This window comes from Pituophis catenifer, unplaced genomic scaffold (genome assembly GCF_029215685.1).
Source record: "Pituophis catenifer annectens isolate HBS135680 unplaced genomic scaffold, rPitCat1.0.hap2 SCAF_3, whole genome shotgun sequence".
Taxonomy (NCBI): Eukaryota; Metazoa; Chordata; class Lepidosauria; order Squamata; family Colubridae; genus Pituophis; species Pituophis catenifer.
In genome coordinates this window covers 209,804,341-209,819,929 of record NW_027256883.1, presented here as the reverse complement: position 1 = coordinate 209,819,929, position 15,589 = coordinate 209,804,341, and the positions used below count along the sequence as shown (strand labels likewise).

The 15,589-nt window shown below is 45.1% G+C and overlaps 1 protein-coding gene across 1 annotated transcript in view; it reads left to right on the top strand.

Annotated features, from left to right (window-relative positions):
• The first annotated feature begins 588 nt into the window (after positions 1 to 588).
• Positions 589 to 15,589, top strand: part of MYT1 (myelin transcription factor 1) — a 137,266-nt gene continuing 122,265 nt past the window's right edge. The window contains exons 1-2 of the mRNA XM_070941128.1: positions 589 to 616; positions 5,433 to 5,533. Coding sequence (XP_070797229.1) covers positions 589 to 616; positions 5,433 to 5,533 — 129 coding nt within the window. The remainder of the gene's footprint in view (positions 617 to 5,432; positions 5,534 to 15,589) is intronic.

Genomic DNA, 15,589 nt, shown 5'->3' with positions numbered 1-15,589 from the left:
AGATCTGCGAGTCACTGAAGTAAGGGATAATCAACGGGGGAAAAAGGGCATATATTAATGCATAGAATTACAGTAGCATACCTTCTAAATTGGGGAAATTGCTTTGCAAATGCTGCAAATTATTATATATTCATAGAAATCTGTCTCGCTATGCAGGCAGCTGTCGGATGCAAAGGTACTTTTTTAAAAAAATAATAAGTAAAACCACGATGTAAACAGAACAAACAGAAATCTACAATTTGCGAAGTGTCTTCGGTATTAATGGAGTTGTAAAACAGGTATTCTTCCAAGTTTTCACTGTAATTGAGCCTGGTATTACAGTTGTAAATCAGTGAGGTTGTTAATCGGTCACTTCAGGAATTTACTACCTGTCTCCCCCACCCCGCAGTTGTTAAGCAAAGATAGAGGTCATTAAGCAAATCTATTTTATGGAATTGGTGTATTTTTATGAAAATCAGAGGTAAACATCAGAAACTGGCAAAAAAAAACCACCTTAGAAAATTGGGGTTATGTGACTTCTGGATTATAAATAACCATAAAGGTGAGCTGGTTATACCCAAAATATAATCATTTGATATATGTGCAGCCATGGAAAGTTTAGAATTAGGTTTTGAAGGTAACTTTGGGTGGGGGGGGTGTCTGTCATAATTTCAAACGGTCACTAAGTGACTTGTCATTAAGCAAGGACTACCGATAGTAGAGTCCACATGAAGAAAAAGAAATTGAAAGGAATAGCAGCAAGTCTCCTCAATCAGCACTAGGCAACTGATTTCACCATTTTGATTTCCCATAATTCCCTATTCTCATACTACACCTGGGGCATGCTAGGAAATTAGGGTGTCATATGTCTCTGAGGTAAATCAGCTTAGCAAGCATGTTGTGTACCACGTATGGCCTTCATCATCTTCTTCCTACATTGGGCTAGGATAGATTATTGTTGTCGTTGATTCAATAGCAGAATTTAGACAATGTGCTGAACTGCAACCAGGCCTATAGTGTAGATCAGTGGTCTCCAAACATGGCAACTTTAAGACTTGTGGACTTCAACTCCCAGAATTCTAGAATCCACAAGTCTTAAAACTGGCTGGGGAATTCTGGGAGTTGAAGTCCATAAGTCTTAAACTGGCTGAGGAATTCTGGGAGTTGAAATCCACAAGTCTTAAAACTGGCTGGGGAATTCTGGGAGTTGAAATCCACCAGTCTTAAAACTGGCTGGGGAATTCTGGGAGTTGAAGTCCACCAGTCTTATATTTGCCAAATTTGAAGACTCCTGATGTAGATTATAGGCCAGTGTTCTTCAAACCTGGCAATTTTAATATGGGCAGACTTCAAATCCCAGAATTCCCTCAGCAGCATGGAATTCTGGGAGTTGAAGCGCTGACATCTTAAGACTGCCAAGTTGAAATGTAGGATACGAAGTACAATAGGTGTCTGAGCAACATGGAACAACGAGCAGCAAATATTCCTCGTCTGCTGGCAAACGACAAAAGTTTGTTTTGCCGGGAACCTTCCCTGAGTCGCTTCTGGTTTGTTGTTGCTTTTACAAGTCATTTTGCTTAATGCCTTTTTTCTTTTTTTGTCTTTCCACCTAGAAAAGCCTCGAGGCTCAAATTGGCTGCAATTTGCAGTTTCTTCATCCCACTGGGCCATTATTGCTAACGAATGCAGCAAATCGGGTGTGAATCAGCCCATTATGGTTTCTACAACAAACTATGGTTAAATGAACCAAGGCATAATATGATCTGTGAACAAGGCCCATCAAACCTGGCTCTTTTCCGTTCCCCCTCCCCAGCAGCTAACCTGGGAAGAGGACTAGGGAGTTTTGAGGTTTCCGGCAGAGACCCTGCAGATACTTTCTTATTTACTTACTTTATTTGATTTATATACCGCCCTACTCCCGAAGGACTCAGTGGGGACTTGGGAGGAAGAGAATAGATGGGGGCGGGGCCAGTTAGAAGTTTTACTACCGGTTCTCCAAACTACTCAAAATTTCCGCTACCGGTTCTCCAGAACTGGTCAGAACCTGCTGAAACCCACCTCTGGTTGTCTGTCAAGCACCCAAATTTGAACTTTGAGGATGGTGCGATGGTCCTAAATGCGAGGACCACTTCCAAATCACTTTTTTTCCAAGTCTTGCTTTAACTTGAAAACAAACGGTTTTAAGTCAAGGGCTAACGTAAAAACATGCGATAAGCAAAAGGTATTTTATTTTAGGTTAGAGAATACATGTTTAAGGTTAGATATAGAAACAGGGATGTCAAGCTAGGTCAAAAAAGTCAAGATGGTAGCAAACCCCCTCCCCCCCATTTTACATATGCCCTGTAATAAAGTGGGGGGGGCAGGACTTTGATGGTCACATGGTCACAACAATCATCTGGACTTCCCGCAGGTGCCCTTCCTTGAACAAAAAATCCAGCAAGTCGATGCGTTCGGAAATATGCAGACAAGCCGAAAGTTTACAAATGGTTTTTTTTAAGCTGACAAGGCAGTTTTCTTTCAAGGGTACCCACGGCCCCACGATGGTCCATGAATCAGCATTTTGTTGAAACTGAATATGTCTCTTTAGAATCCACCGTTTTGGTAGCTTATAAACAATTCAATATCTGGAGTTTTTCTTCTTTCTTTTTTTTTTAATGGATCATTTTTGTTTTATTATATAAAATACAAAGGAGAAAAGAAAATAGGAAATTAAGGGAGGGAAAGGGAGCGGGGGAAAAGGGGGGAGTGAGAGATACAAGGGGAAAGAGAAAAAGAAAGAAAGGGGGGGCATAATATCTGGAGTTGCTAAGACAGCCCCTTCGATACAGGGAGCCCTCGACGTAACAACAGCTCGTTTAGTGACCGTTCCAAGTTACAATGGCATTGGACCAAGTGACTCGGGATCATTTTTCACACTTAGGACAGTAGTGGTTTTCACTTACCTTTGCTACTGGTTCGGAACTGTGAGTGCGTGCGTGCGCACGCTAGCTTTGCTCGCGCACGGAGCTTCTGCACAGAGCGTCTGTGATGACGTCTGGGCAGGTGGGCGGAGCCTCCCGCCGCCACCGCCGCTACCAATTCGTCTGAACCAGGGCGAACCGGTAGAAACCCACCACTGACTTAGGACCATGGCAGCATTCGTGTGGTCACGTGATTAACATTTGGATGCTTAACAACCAACTCATATTTATGACGGTTGCAGCTTCATGTGATCCCCTTTTGTGATCGTCTGACAAGCAAGGTACAGGGTATATTTAAAAATTCCCTGGCTCCTTACTGATTGTATGCCTGGGGTCCGTGGTAATCTCTGAATTTGGTTGTTTTCTTGAAGACGTTTCATTGCCCATCTAGATAACATCATCAGTGCAAACCCCATTCCTTTCTAAAACAGATGATGTTTATTTATTTATTTATCGTATTTATATGCCGCCCTTCTCCCATAGGACTCGGGGCGGCTCACAAGATAAAACAACACGACAATAAAATGATATTAAAATGATCCAATTTAAAATCCCCAAGCAATTAAAACTCCCGGCAGATCAGGGAATTTGCTGAAAAAGCCATGTCTTCAGGTCGCCGCGGAAAGTGCAGAGGTCGGGGGCTGTCTGGAGCCCAGTGGGTAATTCATTCCAGAGGGTCGGTGTGACCACAAAGAATGCCCTCATCCTGGACGCCACCAGCCAACATTGTCTGGCCGATGGCACCCAGAGGAGGGCAATCCTATGTGAGCGCACTGGGCGGTGGGAGGCCGGTAGGAGGTGGTCCTGCAAATACCCCGGGCCCATGCCATGAAGGGCTTTATAGGTAAGCACCAGCACCTTGAAGCGGATCCAAAGGACCACCGGCAACCAGTGCAGCTCGCGCAACACGGGAGTAACGGGAAGCTCCCGTAACAACCCGCGCAGCCACATTGTGGACCAGCTGGAGCCTCCAGGTGCACCCCAAGGGCAGCCCTATGTAGAGGGCATTGCAGTAATCCAACCGAGAGATAATGAGAGCATGAGTGACTGTACAGAGGGCATCCCTGTCTAGGAAAGGGTGCAACTGGCGGACCAGGTGAACCTGTGCAAAGGCCCCCCCTTGTCACGGCCGTCAAATGGTCCACCAAGGACAGCCGTGAGTCGAGGAGGACGCCAAGATTGCGAACCCTTTCAGGGGGAGTAAGTAACTCCCCTCCCATCCGAAGTGATGGGGACACTAGATCATGAGAAGCCGGCATTCACAGCCACTCAGTCTTGGAGCGGTTGAGTCTGAGCCTGTTCCTACCCATCCAGACCCGCACCGCCTCCAGGCACTTAGGCATCACGGAAAGGGCATCCCTGGGTTGGTCCGGGGTGGAGATGTAAAATTGGGTATCATCAGCATACTGATGATACCACATCCCGAAACTGCGAATAATCTTACCCAGAGGCTTCATGTAGATGTTAAAGAGCGGGGGGGAGAGAACCGACCCCTGTGGCACCCCACAAATGAGGGGCCTTGGGGAGGATCTCTGACTCCCTGCCCAAACAAACTGTGTATGGCCCGAGAGGTAGGAGGAGAACCACTGTAGAACAGTGCCTCCCACCCCCAACCCCCCCCCCCCCCGAGTCATCGCAGTAGGATACCATGGTTAATGGTATCGAAGGCCGCTGAGAGGTCAAGTAGTACCAGGATGTTACCTAGTTGGGTAATAAAATGTCTGTAAGAAAACAACCAACCTCAGAGAGCACCAAGGACCCCCACAATCCTCCTCCTCCTCCCTCTTTTCTAGTACTGATGATGTTACCTAGTTGGGTAATAAAATGTCTGCAAGAAAACAACCAACCTCAGGATGTCAGCATTCTGATGCTGCCATAAAAAGGAGGAGACAAGGCTTGACTTTTTACCTACTTATTTTCTCTGTAGATAATATCCCCTAGGAGATGGGATGGGAGGGGGGCACATTCCTGTGGGTTGAGGTCAGAAGCTGGAGAGACTGACTTGGAAGATGGCCAATGAGAAGATGAGAATTGGGGAACGGAAAGGGAAGGGTTTGGGGGTCAGAGGGTTAGTATTGGCTACGACGAAGTCGGGGCCAGATCTGTCGTACTCAATAAATGGAATATTTCAGCAAAGATTAATTGTTTGGGAGGGCAATTTATTTGAGATGACATCGAAACCTGACACAGAGAGCACCAAGGACCCCCACAATCCTCCTCCTCCTCCCTCTTTTCTAGTACTGATGATGTTACCTAGTTGGGTAATAAAAAGTCTGTAAGAAAACAACCAAGCTCAGAGAGTACAAATGAACCCCACACTCCTCCTCCTCTTCTCCCTCCCCCTCTACTCCACCCTGCCTTCTAGCATGGATGATGTTATCTAGTTGGGTAGTCAAATGTCTGTCACTCAAAGAGGACCAAGGACCTCATCGTTCAACCCTGAGCTACAAATATCCCTTTCTGATGGCCTGCACTTTCTCTTCTCTTCCTTAGAAAATGAATTCCGAGGCAAACTGCTGAGTCAAAGGTGGACCCGTGGGGAGAAAATCAACAGTTGTGAGTCGGCCCCAAACCTCCACAAGAGACACATCAAGGTGAGAAAGCCGTTCCCCAAATCCCAAGTTGTGGAAACGAGGCCACGGTGCATTTCCTTGTCTTTGGGATGGTAGGCCCATGTTTTTTTTTAATTAAAAAGTTTTATAAGAAATACAAACATTTTCTCCTCCCCACCCTTTCTCCCTCCCCCCTTCCCCCCCTCCCCCCTCCCTAGACTTCCCAGAACAGGCACAGGGTATAGCATTCACAAACATAAAGCTAATATATGCTAACAAATTATTGCATTCATATTCTCCCTAAGTCTTTAACTCCTTATAACTCAAAAAACTATAAACATAAACTACTTAAAAATATTTCATTCATAAGCTATATGAATCTTCTTGTTCGGATACTTTTTTTGCATATAGTCAATCCATCTTCTCCATTCTGATATGTATCTTTCATTCGAATGATCTTTAAGATATGATGAAATTTTTGCCATCTCAGCCAGATGCACAACTTTTAATGTCCATTCCTCAATGGTAGGTGGATCTTCCTTCTTCCAGTACTGTGCCACCAGTAATCTGGCAGTTGTTATTAAATTCAAAACCAACTTAGTCTCTATTACAGTACAATCCGTGACTATTCCCAACAAAAAAAACTGTGGTGTAAATTTAATTTTTTTCCTTAAAAATTTTTTGAATAATCCACCATATTTTTATCCAAAAAGCCTTAATTTTTTTACATGTCCACCATATATGAAAATATGTAGCATCTTCACACTCACATTGCCAACACTTGGGTTGTAAATTTGGATACATGCAGGTTAGGCCCATGTTTTGATGGGTTAACTTGAAGATCTCGTGCCCTTCAGCTAACTTCCACAGTTGATGGAGGGACTCCATAAGGCCTGTGGCTAAGGGAGACTTGTGGGGTCCTTGGGGGGGGGGGGGTCTCTGAGCGTGGCGATTTTCTTGCAGACGTTTCATGACCCAGCTAGGTAACATCATCAGGGCTAGAAGAGAGTAGGGTTTGTGCTCTGTTTATATACAAATGGCTTGCCCCGTCAGTGTTGCTGGGAGTGTTCTTGGTGGGTTCCTTGATTAGGCTATGGTTTATGGTTGGTTTGTCTGAGTTGGTAGTTCCTTGATTGTCCCACCAACACTGACAGGCCACTTGTATATAAACAGAGAGCAAAGCCCACTCTCTCCCAGCGCTGATGATGTTACCTAGTTGGGCAATGAAATATCTGCAAGAAAACAACCAGCACCAAGCACCCCATGGTCGTATTCCTCCTCCTCCTCTTCCTCCTCCTCCTCTTCAAACCCCCCCCTCCCTGTTAGCACTGTTGATGTTACCAAGTTTGGCAATGAAATGTTTGCAAGAAGACAACCAAGTATCTGTCAGGTTTCGATGCTATCTCAAAATAAATAAATTTCCAAACTGCCGATCTTTAAGGAAATTTTCTCTTTATTCGAGCACAGCAATCTGATCCTGGCTCTTTCGCGGTCAGTACTGACCTTTGCCCCCCCAATCCCTCCCTTTCCGATCCCCAATTCTCTGCTTCTCATTGGCTATCTTCCAAGTCACTTCCCTGATCCCTTCTTTGTAAGATCACAGGAATGTCTCCCCCCTCTCCCATCTCCGAGGAGACAGAATCTTCAAAGGGATTTAGCAGGCAAAAGTTCAGGCTTCTCCTCTCTTTATTATATGTCAGTGCTGGGACGCTGACATCAAGTTCAGAGAGCACCAAGGATCCCCCCTCCCCCTCCTTTCCACATTCCCTTCTAGCACGGATGATATAACCTATTGGGGAAACGAAACGTTTGCAAGAAAACAACCAAGCTCAGAGAGCACCAAGGACCCCCACAGTCCAACCCTGAGCTTATAAATATTCTCTTCTAAGGTAAACTTTCTGTGCTTCTGCCTTCCAAATCTGTTGAGATTACAAGTCCCAGAATTACCTACTCTGCCCCTCCTGGCATGCCCGCCTCCCCCCAGTCTATGAGCCAGCCGTGTGCAGCAGCTGCCAAAAAAGCCAACCCAGTTCTAGGCTGCATCAACAGAGGGATAGAATCAAGATCACGTGAAGTGTTAATACCACTTTATAATGCCTTGGTAAGGCCACACTTGGAATACTGCATGAAGTTTTGGTTGCCATGATATAAAAAAGACGTGGAGACTCTAGAAAGAGTGCAGAGAAGAGCAACCAAGAGGATTAGGGGACTGGAGGCTAAAACATATGAAGAACGGTTGCAGGAACTGGGTATGTCAAGTTTAATGAAAAGAAGGACTGAGGGGGGACATGATAGCAGTCTTCCAATATCTCAGGGGCTGCCCCAAAGAAGAGGGAGTCAAGCTATTGTCCAAAGCACCTGAGGGCAGGACAAGAAGCAATGGATGGAAACTAATCAAGGAGAGAAGCATCCTAGAACTAAGGAGAAATTTCCTGACAGTGAGAACAATTAATCAGGGAAACAACTTGCCTCCAGAAGTTGTGAATGCTCCAACACTGGAAGCTTTTAAGAAGAAGTTGGATAACCGCTTGTCTGAAGTGGTGTAGGGTTTCCTGCCTAAGCAGGGGGTTGGACTAGAAGATCTCCAAGGTCCCTTCCAACTCTGTTATTTTATTCTATTCTAGACCGGCATACCGCGTTCCCTTTTTACCATTGGCATCCATTCCGCTCATACTTTTAAAAGTGAATACTTTCAGTTCCCGCGAGAGGGAATGCCTAATGCTCTGCTGAACTCGGGATGGCTCGAACTGCAGGATTCAACTTTCCCAGTTCTTCCCCAAGCTTCCCCATTTTTAATTGATTCGTGCAACTTGAATTTTTACACGACTTCTCTTTGCAACGAGGGAGTGACCCGTTCAACATTTCCCCTGTTGGTGCTATTTTTATTTATTTTATTTTTATTTATTTTATCTATTCGTCAAACACATATAAGATAACAGATATAAGTATAAACATAATTTGAATACATGAAAAGAGTAAGAGTAAAAAAGGAATATTAGGACAGGCACGGTAGGCACGCTGCTGCACTTATGCACGCCCCTTACAGACCTCTTAGGAATGGGGTGAGGTCAGCAGTAGACAGTCTAAGGTTAAAGTTTTGGGGGTTTGGGGAAGAAACCACAGAGTCAGGTAGTGCATTCCAGGCATTGACCCCTCTGTTACTGAAGTCGTATTTTCTGCAATCGAGTTTGGAGCGGTTTACCTTGAGTTTGCATCTATTGTGTGCTCGTGTATTGTTGTGGTTGTGTATTACTAACAAGCTCTTTCCTGGTTCAAAAGGAAAAAGTTTTCTCTTTTAGATGAAAGTGATTAAAATAGAAACCGAGGCAATGCGAGGTCCATGAGCCAAGAGAGAATTATCAAGCCTGTTTATAATCGGTCAGCCTGGAGGCTGCTATTGTTTTTAATGAGCTGCTTTTCCATACCTTTAATAGCCTCTTGAAGTATTATGAGCCAGCGATAATGGCTAATCAGTGCTTGTTTCCTTGCCATAAAAAAAAAAAAAAAAAAGTTTTCCTCAGCACCAACCTCATTTTGAAGCCAAAATCACAAGGCGGCTTAGGCTGCCATTGTAAAGATTTGGTGTGAGGATTCCTCATTTTTTAGACAAAAGGAGGCTTCTCCAGCAGTACGCTCAGCTCTTTTACGTTTTTTGGCACCAGGTTGCTGCGCTTTTACTTCATGGCTCTTTAAAAAATAAAGTGATTTAAAAAGGGGGTACATAAGTGTTACAGTGAACAAAATCATCCTTTGGATGGTTAGATTTGGTTGTTCTAGAAATCGCTGGAAATGTTGAGAAATGGGAAGCAAAAGATGGATGTTATATATATATATATATATATATGTATGTATGTATGTATGTATGTATGTATGTATGTATGTATATATATGTATGTATGTATGTATGTATGTATGTATGTATGTATGTATGTATATATATATATATATATATATATTTGTATATTACTGCCCGGAAAAAAGTTGGAGGCCTGCCTGCCTGCCTCCCCTCCTTCCTTCCTTCCTATTTTTCTTTCCTCTCCTCTCCTCTCCTTTTCCCTTCCCTCACATCTCTTTTCCTTCCTTCCTTCCTTCCTTCCTTCCTTCCTTCCTTCCTTCCCTCCCTCCCCCTTTCCTCCTTCCTTCCTTCCCCCTCCCCTCTTTTTCCCCTCCCCTTTCCCTTTCTCCTGCCTTCCTTCCTATTCTTCTTTCCTCTCCTCTCCTCTCCTCTTTCCTTCCCTCATATCTCTTCTCCTTCCTTCCTTCCCTCCCCCCTTCCTTCCTTCCCCCTCCTTTCCCCTCCCCTCTTCTCCTTTCTCCTTCCTTCCTTCCTATTCTCCTCTCCTCTTTCCTTCCCTCACATCTCTTCTCCTTCCTTCCTTCCCTTCCCCTTCCTTCCTTTCCCCTCCCCACTTCTCCTTTCTCCTTCCTTCTTTCCTATTCTCCTCTCCTCTTTCCTTCCCTCACATCTCTTCTTCCTTCCCTTCCCCTTCCTTCCTTCCCCCTCCTTTCCCCTCCCCACTTCTCCTTTCTCCTTCCTTCTTTCCTATTCTCCTCTCCTCTTCCCTTCCCTCCCATCTCTTCTCCTTCCTTCCCTTCCCTCCCTCCCTCCTTAATTCCTTCCCCCTCCCCTCCCCTCTCCTTTCACCTCCCTTCTTCCCCTTCCTCCTTCCTCCTTCCTTTCCTTCTCTTTCTCTTTACATCCCTATCTGCCTTTTTCTTAGCTCTCTCTTGTATTTCTTTTTGTATTTCTAATATAAAATATATTTATAATAAATTTTACTAAAATTCTTGGGAAAATAACACAAAAGTCTGCAGCAGCAATTTCAGAATGTGTTACAGAAGCCAATTTTATGGTCAGTTTACAAGGGTCCCTGTGTTATTATTTAAAAAAAAACAAAACTTCTGGGTAAGGAGAGCTGGTTGGATCAGAATAAATAACAAAAATAGAAAGTATTTCTATTTCCAGGAACGAGGCTGCTTGCCATTTAATAAATAAGAAAGCATTTCACCCGTTTTCCAAGATAATTTTATTAGGAGCAAGGAGAGATTCTGCCTGAAACCTGATTTAATTTCCAGTTTAAACATTCCTGCTTGGAAAGCCATTACTTAGCGACCCAAGGAAGTGACTTTTCGCTTCCAATTCCTTTCCTATTAAAAAAAAAAAAAATAAACGAGAACAAAAAGGCCACTGCATACCAGCAAAGCCACAAACTCTGGATTGCAAACAAACAAACAAACAAACCCTGAATTAAAACTATCCCTTTTTAAGAGAGAGGCACGTGGGAAGAAGTTGCTAAAAGACCAGGTGAAAAAAAATTTGAGGGGCTCTTTGCAGGCGCTCGGTGAATGAGCCTTCCTTCTTGCAAACCCTCAATGGAACTCTTTTTAACGGGAAGAAGTTTGCCAAAAGAAAAGTGGAGGTTTGTTGTTTGCAGACAGGAAGGCCTTAAAAAAAAAGAGAGAGAGAAAGATCCAGCTGCAACTTTCTGAAAAGGAAGGGAAAGCAACAGCGGAACTGTCAAAAGTTCAGGCTAAATTCTCCTGCCAGGCGAGAATTGGGGGCTTTTGTGCAGAGATCGGTCCGCCCTTAATGGAGTCGACGCAAACACGGCGGCCTGTGTCCCCCCTAGGAACAAGGCATTGACTTGTAATGGGTGAAACAAAGTTAGTGGGAGACAGCTGGACCAGTTGGCATCCCAGGTCCTTCTGCCAGAGGCTCAGCCAACTGAAAAGGAATTTTTTCTCCTGGCTTTAAGTCCTGAAAGAGCCATCCTGTCCTTGCAAGGATTCTCAGAGGATGTTTTATTCATTCTTTTATTTATTATTAAACCTATCATTAAGGCCAGTGCAATCCTAAATGGCATTAACAGAGGGATTGAATCAAGATCACGTGAGGTATTAGTACCGCTCTATAAAGCCTTAATAAGGCCACACCTAGAATACGGCATCCTGTTTTGGTCACCACACTATAAAAAAAAGATGTTGAGACTCTGGAAAGAGTGCAGAAAAGAAGAGCAACGAAGATGATGAGGCTAAAACATATGAAGAACGGTTGCAGGAATTGGGTATGCGGCTCAGTGGCTAAGACGCTGAGCTTGTCGATCGAAAGGCTGGCAGTTCAGCGGTTCGAATCCCTAGTGCCGCGTAACGGGGTGAGCTCCCGTTACTTGTCCCAGCTTCTGCCAACCTAGCAGTTCGAAAGCAGGTAAAAAATGCAAGTAGAAAAATAGGGACCACCTTTGGTGGGAAGGTAACAGTGTTCTGTGCAGAGGTGGGTTTCAGCAGGTTCTGACCAGTTCTGGAGAACTGGTAATGGAAATTTTGAGTAGTTTGGAGAACCGGTAGCGGAAATTTTGAGTAGTTTGGAGAACCGGTAGCGGAAATTTTGAGTAGTTTGGAGAACCGCTAAATACCACCTCTGCCCCCATCTATTCTCTGCCTCCCAAGTCCCAGCTGCTCGGGAGGAAATGGGGATTTTGCAGTAACCTTCCCCTGAATTGGGGTGGAAATGGAGATTTTACAGTATCCTTCCCCTGCCATGCCCACCAAGCCACACCCACAGAACCGGTAGTAAAAAAATTTGAAACCTACCACTGGTTCCGTGCGCCTTTGGTGTTTAGTCATGCCAGCCACATGACCATGGAGACGTCTTTGGACAGCGCTGGGTCTTCGGCTTTGAAACGGAGATGAGCACCGCCCCCTAGAGTCGGGAACAACTAGCACATATGTGCGAGGGGAACCTTTACCTTTATCTTTAGTCAAGCAAAAAGAAGGACTAGGGGAGACATGACAGCAAAGGGGCTGTCACAAAGAAGAATCAACCTATTTTCCAAAGTACCAAAAAAAGAAGATGAGAAACAATGGATGGAAACTAACCAAGGAGAGATGCAACCTAAAACAAAGGAGAAACTTCGTAACAGTGAGAACTGGGGAGGAACAGGCTCTGACTCAACCCCTCCAAGACTGAGTGGCTGTGGCTGCCGGCGTCCCGATATAGCCAGCTGGTGCCATCTCTGACTATTGGGGGCAAGACATTGGCCCCCACGGAGAGGGCGCGTAACTTGGGTGTCCTCCTGGATGCACGGCTGTCTTTAGAAGAGCATATGACGGCCGTGGCCAGGGGGGCTTTCTATCAGGTTCGCCTGATACGCCAGTTGCGCCCCTTTCTGGATCGGGACTCCTTATGCACGGTCACTCATGCCCTTGTCACCTCTCGCCTGGACTACTGTAATGCTCTCTACATGGGGCTCCCCTTGAGGAGCACTCGGAGGCTCCAACTGGTGCAGAATGCGGCCGTGCGGGGGATTATGGGGGTGACATGGCGCTCCCACGTGACACCTCTCCTGCGCGAGCTGCATTGGCTTCCAGTGGTCTTCTGGGTGCGCTTCAAGGTATTGGTTCTCATCTTCAAAGCGCTCCATGGCTTAGGGCCCGGTTATTTACGAGACCACCTTCTGCCACCGATAACCTCCCACCGGCCAACATGCTCCCACAGAGAGGGTCTCCTCAGGGTGCCGTCGATCAGGCAATGTCGGCTGGCGACCCCCCGGGGAAGAGCCTTCTCTGTGGGGGCACCCGCCCTCTGGAATGAGCTACCCCCAGGGATACGACTGATCCCGGACCTCCGGACCTTCCACCGGGCCCTGAAGACTTTTTTATTTCAGCAAGCCGGGCTGGGTTAAAAATCTTTTAATTGGGGAATGTTATGGGTAAGGGGTTTTAAATTGGGGAAGCCAAAAATAAATTTAATTTCGTTTTATAGTATTTTAATGTTTGTATTGTGTGTTTTTAATTTTGGCTGTTCACCGCCCCGAGTCCTTCGGGAGAGGGGGCTGTATAAAAATTTTAAAAATAAATAAATAAATAAATAAACTATTAACCAGTGGAACAGCTTGCCTCCAGAAGTCGTGGGTGCTCCATCACTGGATGTTTTTAAGAAGAGATTGGGCAACTATTTATCTGAAATAGTATATAGGGTGTCCTGCTCTATTATTCTATGATTCATTCATGTACTGCTCTGGATTCCTGGATTAAGTCATTTGCTAACAGTAGAGTTGATAGTAGACTAACTCCCATCAGCTGGGTTTCGAGTGTTTGAGGTCAGTCAAGTTGCAGAGTGACACACCAACAAGTTCACAAAAGACCTTTTGGCTGTTTTGCCAACACTCGTGCCCAGATCAGTTACCAACTGAGCAACTGCACTGAGGCATCATATGGTTTACTTATTTAGCTTTGATGTTGGTTAGAGGCATACGTGTATGAGGGGCCTCGGTGTAGGATGCACACCCAACGCGTCCAGTGACGAAGTTTACTGCTCAATATATTGTATGACTCAGGGAAATGAGTTAATTTGGTAGTCAGGCTTTTAACAGATTAACAGAGTTAAATAAACCGTTCAGTTTATTTATTTATTTGTTTGTTTGTTTGTTTTAAATCAGAGGTGGGTTTCAGCAGGTTCTGACCAGTTCTGGAGAACCGTTAGCGGAAATTTTGAGTAGTTCGGAGAACCAGTAGTAAAAATTCTGATTTATTTATTTATTTATTTATTTATTTATTTATTTATTTATTGGTTCGATTTATATGCCGCCCTTCTCCGGAGACTCAGGGCGGCTTACAATGTGTTAAGCAATAGCCTTCATACTTTTTTGTATATACCTGCTTAGTAGGGCTTTCGGCCCCCCCTAGGCGGTGTTCTTTTTTATACAAAGTCAGCTTATTGCCCCCACAATCCGGGTCCTCATTTTACCTACCTCGAAAGGATGGAAGGCTGAGTCAACCTTGAGCCTGGTGAGATTTGAACTTGCAGTAATTGCAGGCAGCTGGTGCTACTTAACAGCACTTTAGTCTGCTGCGCCACCAAGGCTCATTGGCCCTGCCCCCATCTATTCTCTGCCTCCCAAGTCCCAACTGATTGGGAGGAAATGGGGATTTTGCATTATCCTTCCCCTGGAGTGGGGTGGGAATGGAGATTTTACAGTATCCTTCCCCTGGAGTGGGGAGGGAATGGAGATTTTACAGTATCCTTCCCCTGCCACGCCCACCACACCACACCCACAGAACCAGTAGTAAAAAAATTTGAAACCCACCACTGTTTTAAACATCATTTGCTGCCCATCTCGTTTCAACCCTGAGCTACAAATATTCTCTTTTATTGAAGCAATTTTAGAAATCCATAGTAATCTAGTCTGGCTCAGATTCCCTGCAGATGGAAGGAGGCTAGCCTTGAGTAACTGACCCCCACACACACAACCAGGTCATGCTTATCCCAAAGGTGCTTTTTTTTCAAGAGGAAACTGGACTTTCGGGTTTTTTCTTTGAAGACATTTCGCTTCTCACCCAAGAAGCTTCTTTAGTCCACCTGCATTTAAAAGACAAAGGCCTCTCTTTTGAAGACAGCAAAGTCCACATTCTGGACAGAGAGGGCCGCTGGTTTGAAAGAGGGGTCAAAGAGGCAATCTGTGTCCAAATTGAACAGCCCTCCCTCAACAAAGGGGGAGGGATACAACATCATCTATCTCCAGTCTACAACACAGTCCTTTCAGCAGGTCCAAGAAGGCTCCACACCCATTTGCACCACTCAGGTGACCCTGAGGACACAGACAAACATCCAAGTGGCCTCAACGACTCTCTAAAAAGGATGCAAATGACCAGCTGTCTGCAAGGAGTATCAATCCTTCCATTCCCCACCATCCAGTCAGAGCTGAAGAAGCTTCTTGGATGAGAAGCGAAACGTCTTCAAAGAAAAAGCAAGAAAGTCCAGTCGCCTCCAGAAAAAGCACCTTTGGGACAACCATGACCTGGATGACTGAGAATCTCTACAGACCTTTAGCTATACAATTTGGGATGGACACCCTTTGAATCAGGGGTGGGTTCTAATTTTTTTTACTACCGGTTCTGTGGGCGTGGCTTATTTTGTGGGTGTGGCTTGATGGTCACGTGACAATTCTTTAGAATTTAGCAGAGGTACTGGGCGACCAAGCTTTTAACTGCTTGCAGAGCTGTACCAGTCTACCCATTTGTTTTTGGAGGCACCGGTCTCCCCATTTGTTTTTGGAGGCACCGGTCTACCACCACACTGCCTTTTAACACTGATCAGCT